The sequence below is a fragment of the Manacus vitellinus genome, unplaced genomic scaffold (assembly GCF_001715985.3).
Source record: "Manacus vitellinus isolate BGI_N305 unplaced genomic scaffold, ASM171598v3 scaffold_128_pilon, whole genome shotgun sequence".
In the NCBI taxonomy this organism is placed as follows: domain Eukaryota; kingdom Metazoa; phylum Chordata; class Aves; order Passeriformes; family Pipridae; genus Manacus; species Manacus vitellinus.
The window spans coordinates 113,043-119,353 of NW_021938941.1; the positions used below are offsets into that span (position 1 = coordinate 113,043).

At 56.3% G+C, this 6,311-nt stretch overlaps 1 protein-coding gene across 1 annotated transcript in view; it reads right to left on the reverse strand.

Annotated features, from left to right (window-relative positions):
• Positions 1 to 6,311, reverse strand: part of RAB10 (RAB10, member RAS oncogene family) — a 14,030-nt gene that overhangs the window by 3,459 nt on the left and 4,260 nt on the right. Inside the window, exons 2-3 of the mRNA XM_018067923.2 lie at positions 2,850 to 2,988; positions 195 to 284 (exon numbers count right to left, since the gene is read on the reverse strand). Of these exons, the coding sequence (XP_017923412.1) occupies positions 195 to 284; positions 2,850 to 2,988 (229 nt within the window). The remainder of the gene's footprint in view (positions 1 to 194; positions 285 to 2,849; positions 2,989 to 6,311) is intronic.

Sequence of the window (6,311 nt, forward strand, 5' to 3'; positions counted from 1 at the left end):
TCGAAAGAAGCTGAACTCATCCCATTCATGGCAGCTCCAAGGAAACATTCCCAGGACTCACAACCCACTGGCAAATCCAGGTCCTGTGTTTGTTCCCTGTCACATCCCACGGGGTGTCCCAAGCCCTGGAGCTGGCGGGGAGCCCTGGCAGTGCTTTGCTGACTCAGATAAGGAAGTTTTAGTGTGACACTCACCTGTTCACCTTTTGCTTTAGGGACAACTCTTTTATCTTCCATGTCGCACTTGTTTCCTAACAGCATCCTCTCCACGTCCTCGTTGGCGTGCTGCAAGGACAGGGGACAGGGTCAAGGACATGGGACAGGGTCAAGGACACAGGGACAGGGTCACACCTCCCCCAGCCAGCACCAAACACCTGCCCCACTCTGCTGTGGCCAGGCCAACACCCACAGCTCGGGTTTGGTGACATCTACAGCTGCCAAAATTGAGCTCTGTGCACTGGTTAGAAGCTGTAACTAAAACCCAGCCTCCTAATTACCTCCTAGAGCTGGTTAAGTGTTTTCTCCTCCCCATTTTGCTGCTCCACAGTGAGAAGGGTGAGCCAGGGGAGGAAGAGGGACTGGGGAGGAAAACAGGGAGGCAGGACCCAGAGAGAAATGTGGGAGAGAAGGAGAACAGGTTTGGAAAGCCAGAGAGTGGATGAGGGGTCAGCAAAGGGAACCAGGGAGGTGAGGGGTCGGTGTTTCCTGAACAGTGTCAGGGCAGGAGGACACAGGGTCAGCCTGGGCAGGGATGAGGAATCCAGGATTCAGCCCCTGGCAGGGGGATATGGATCATTTCTCACCAGACCTGGCTAACCAGGGTGGTCCCACACACCTGGAGGTGCCAGTGTGAGGCCCATCTCCAGGAAGGGCTGGAAGGAGGATCCAGGGAACTCCAGGCCTGTCACCCTGCTCATCCTGAGTGTGATCACACAGCACACACGGGACAAACAGGGGGTCAGGCCCAGCCAGCCTGGCTTTGTGACAGGTCCTGCCTGACCAGCCTGATCTCCTCCTATGGATCAGGGAAAGGCTGTGGATGCAGCTGCCAGGACTTCAAAGAAGGCCCTGACACCATTTCCCATGGCAGTCTCCTGGAGAAACTGGCTGCTCATGGCCTGGACAGGTGTGCTCTCACCGGGATAAACCTGGCTGATGGCCCAGGGAATGGAGTCCCATCCAGCTGGGAATGGGCTCCAGTGGGTTACACAGGGGTTACACAGGGTTACTTCCTGCTGGAGGGCAGGAAGGGCCTGCAGAGGGATCTGGCCAGGCTGGATCCATGGGCTGAGGTCAGTGGTGTGAGGGACACCCAGGCCAAGTGCCAGGTCCTGCCCCTGGGTCACCACAACCCCATGGAACGCTCCAGGCTGGGGACAGAGGAGCTGGAAAGCTGGAAAAGGACCTGGGAATAATTTCTTCCCAGAAAGGGCTGCCCAGCCCTGGCACAGCTGCCCAGGGCAGGGGTGGAGTCCCCATCCCTGCAGGGATTTGAAAGCCCTGTGGATGTGGCACTTAGGGACAGGGGTCAGGGGTGGCCTGGGCAGGGCTGGGTTGGACTCAGTGGTCTCAGAGCTTTTCCAACCCAAACAACTCCGTGCTTTCTGCAGACACACTCCAGCACTGAGCTTCTCCCACAATAAAAGAAAGCTTCCTGAGGTGTCAAACGTCCCTTTTAAAGCCACAGTCACTGAGCAGCCCCCACAGTGCCCCTGAAATCAGCTGCCCAGGTTTGTGTGACACAGACTGAAAACATGAGGGCACCAAAAGCACTTCTCAGCCCCCAGGGGGTGAATGGGGCCCATCACTCACCTGGACACCAGCAAGTTTTTAACAAAGCCACTGCAGAAGCTCAAGGCCTCAGTTCCAAGCTTACATTCAACTCGTTGCTGAGTCTCTTCCTGTGCTGCCTTATCCCCCCTCCTGTTCCCACCACGCTGCAACTTTCCACAAACAGGATGGTTCCCCATTTTTCACGCTGGGAAATCCAAATCCCAACATCCCATGTTTGCTCTACTGCCTTCCCCAGCCCTCAGTGCTGCCCTGGGCAGTGCCTGCCAGCCCAGATCTGCCGTGCCCAGTTCTGCAGGGCCACCCCCATGCCTCCCAGGAAAACCCAAACACCTATTCCATTTGGGAGCAGCATCACAAAAGCAAGAAGTACCAGTTGTGCCGCCCTCTTAAACGCCTCAGAGCTCCTGGAGGATGAACTCTTGGGCACCCAGGCACTTTGTGCTCCCCCAGCAGCTTCTTCTGCTTCACTTGACCTTGCCTGAAACTTCCCAGCCTCCCTGTCCTGGTTCTCCTGTGCCAAGGGCAATAATCAGCTCCACAAACATTCCCAGCAGAAGGTGCCACGGCACCTGCAGCAGCCAGGGGGACCTCCCAAATACCTCACAACATGGTTTTTGGGGAGTGGAGGTTATATATATACACAATACTTAGAGGATTTACACAGTGACACTCAGAAAACAGTTACTCTGAGTGCTGACACACTGTGCAGCTCCTCTCCAGCTCGGGGCTTTGGTGCTGGCAGCTGCTCCCAAACCTGCTGCTCCCAGTTCCAGGCGAGCTCCTCCCCTCCCTCCATTCCCCAGCACAGACACAGAGTCTGCCCACGTGCAAAGCTGGTATTTTGGGACACCCCTGGCCCCTGTGCAGAGTCCCAGCCCCTCCTGGCAGTGCTGAAGGGGCAGCTGGGGGGCACACAGGACACCTGAAGCCCAGCACCAAGCCCTGGGTGAGTGTTCACCCTCTGCCAGGGGGGAGCAGAGCCCGAGCTCTGGGGTACCCCTCCCATGCCCAGTGCTCACCACACCCCCAGTGTGGGGTCTCAGCCCCATCACCCACCTCATCTATGTTCCTGAGCCACTTGCTGATGTTCTCGAAGCTCTTGGCGTTGGTGATGTCGTACACCAGCATGATGCCCATGGCTCCTCTGTAGTAGGAGGTGGTGATGGTGTGGAACCGCTCCTGCCCCGCCGTGTCCCTGGGGAAAACGGGCACAGCCACGTCAGGGAAGCAGCCCAGGGCATCCCTCAGTGTGTGTGCTCTGCTGCACCATCCCCAGGGGATGCACCAGGGTCTCCAGGAGCCTGGAACTGCAACCCACAAGGACCCGACCCAGCTGTGCCACTGCCACGATGGCCTAGCAGCTGCTGAGACAGTCACAGGCATTTCCTGACCCTCAGACTCAACACTGAGAGGAATTTGGGCTTGGATCAGTTTTATAAAGATTCTACTTGATCTTACAGATGTATTTTCCTGAAGTGTTCAGTCCAAGTGTAGGACACCTAAACAGAGAAGTGCTGTAATGTTAAGTGTTGATGTCTGCAAGCTGAAGATTGATCCTGCAGCATTAATGACAGCCTGGACTGTCCCATCTCATCCTGGGATCTTTGAAAGGATGGATGAGGATTGGTTAAACAAACCTGTCAGTAAATGGAGAACCAGGAGTTAAACTCGTGTTCCACAGTGTCTTTCAGAGGACACGACCCCAGCAGATCCAGGTTTAGGGGCAGTTCTCAGTGACACCGTTCAGACATGGAGCTGCCAATTCAATTTGTTCCCACACTGGATTTCTGGCCAAGGATCAGCTGGAATTGGGGAGTAAATGGAAAGCCTCGAGATGCACAGATGCCACGGAGGAGAGCTCCTGAGGTGCAGGAAATGCTCTGAGTTCTCTGCTCAATGAGTGTTACGGCTCTGGTCTGGCTCCGACCCCAGAGGCTGTTCCAGCACACAGGCAGCTGATCCCTTATCTGCTCCAGGAACTGCCAACACCGAGGGAAGGGCAATGAGCAGAGGAGGAAGACCAGGGGCAGGTCCCAACTGGAGCACTCCCTGCTCAGGGATGTCCTAACAGGCCGTGCCATGCCGAGGCCTGGATCGCTGGCTGTGGCCTCGGGAGGCGAATCCAGTCCATTCCCAGCTCCACAGAACATCCAGGGACACCCACACTACTCCCAAAAGATGCTGCTGGAGACCTTCCCCAGCCCTCACTCAGTGGCCAAAGGCCTCAGGTGGCCTCCCCTGCCCCTCCCTGTGGGCTCCTCCAGCCTGGCCCTGTCCCAGCACGTCCAGGGCGCTGCTCCAGCCCCACACAGGGATATTCCCCAGACAGGCCTCTTCCCTCATCCCACTCCCTGCCCCGAGGAGGAGGCAGACTGCTCTGCCATGTGAGGACTGGTGGCACACACTGAGCTCTGACTCTGCCTTTGGCTGCTCAGAATTCCACAGGACTTTTCCAGTGACATTCCTGCAGTCAGCCAGAAGCAATGGCAACCATAACCCACTCCTTGATGTGACTTACACCTCACAGCTTCACCTTTCCTGGCTGATCCCAAACCCAAGAACCACAACCCATCCCCTTCTCCCAGCTGTGAACTCTCCCCTGGGAGGGTGGGGAGGCCCTGGCACAGGCTGCCCAGAGCAGCTGTGGCCTGCCCCTGGATCCCTGGGACTGTCCAAGGCTGGGTTGGATGGGGTTTGGGGCAACCTGGGCTGGTGGGAGGTGTCCCTGCCCATGGCAGGGGGTGGAATGGGATGATCTTTCATGTCCCTTCCAACACAAACCATTCTGATTCCATGACTCCAGAAAACACTGCCTGTCACCACACTCAGGACAAACTCCTGCAAATCATCTCCATGGATCTCCCCTCACATCTCATTTCTTTTCTCCGTGAGTTCTGTACCCACTTGCCAGCACCTTCCCCCAAGTCACTCCCTCTCACTGGCTCCTATCATGCAGGACAGCATTGGAAAAGCCTTCCCAAGCCCACCAAATGTTTGGGATCTGTGATTCCCCCCTCCTGGAGGATCTAGCAGCCGTCACGGGAACAATTCTCAGCGGGTTTGACACAACTTGGCATTGGCAACGGGGAGCTGCTACTCCCTGCTTGTCACATCCTACAACCACCTCCCTGGGTTAACTCCTCCAGTGCTTTTCCTGGCAACTGGAGCTCAGCTGATGGAAGAAAAAAGCTGGGGAGGGAAAAAAGCAAAGAACCCGGAGGAGTGTCTCCCTTTCTTTCTTTTTAAATAAATCCTCCAGCTGCCCTTTCCCCTCCTTAATGGATTCTCCATTCATTATTCAGAGATAACTCCTAATGGATGGGAGATTAGGGCCGGGCTGAGGCAAACAGAGGAAGTGAGTTATGGCTCTCCCAGTGCCCAGGAGTGCTGGATCCACCCTGAGCAAACGGCAGGAGACAGTCAGAGCCCGCGGCCGTGTTTGCTGCCCGGGCTCCCCATCCCTCTGTTCAAACCTCAGGGAGGGGGGAACAGAGCTCTGGGGGTGCAATAAATGCTGGATGTGGGCACAGGCACGGGCACAAACTCCAGGCTCACATAAAGGTGGGCAGGGATCACGGAGACAGCCAAGGAAAATGAAGAGGGAGCTCGGATGGTTGGGCTGCAAAGTGAGCACAAAGGAGGTCCCCTGTGGGACTGGGGAGAGGAGGGGCACGAGGAAAGTGAAAAATCTATTTGAATTACTCTCGTGCCAACATTAAAATATGCATAGGCTGTATCATATTAGAGGTTTAACCCACAGAGAAAGGAATTTCTGGGCCAGCTTTCCGGCTGACCTGGCAGAGACTAAAGAAACCCTGAAGTGCACTATGATTTATTGATGAAGGGTTTACACGGCTGCAGCACGAGGAGATCAGATCTGGGCATCTGTGAACATCCTCCCAGCTCATGTTGCTCAAAATGAAGGTCTCCCACATATTGAACCAAGCAATTCCTGGCAAAATGATCCCCAGAATTTCACTGCTGTCCCACTGCTTCTTCCTGCTGTGTTTGCCAAAGTGTGCAGCACAACATGGCAGTGGAGACCTGTCCTGCTGACCCAGAACTCTGGCAGCTGCAGTGACCAGGCTGAGGACTTTCCCCCCCCAAAGGAAAAGTGCCCCTGTCCAGCCCATGGCTTGGACAGTGTGTTCCTGGCTGGGATAATCCTGGGCCCAGGGAGAGGTGGGGAATGGAGTCCCATCCAGCTGGGAATGGGCTCCAGTGGGGTTACACAGGGGTCAGAGCTGGGACCAGCCCTGTTTAACACCTTCATTGATGATCTGGATGAGGGGATTGAGGGCACCTCAGTCAGGTGTGGATGACACCAGGGTGGGTGGGATGTGGGTCTGCTGGAGGGCAGGAAGGGCCTGCAGAGGGATCTGGCCAGGCTGGATCCACGGGCACCCTCACACAGGAGACACAGGGAGGGGCTGGAGCGTGGGCAGGGAAGGGAAGGGAGCTGGGAAGGGGCTGGAGCAGCAGGAGGAGCTGAGGGAGCTGGGGGGGCTCAGCCTGGAG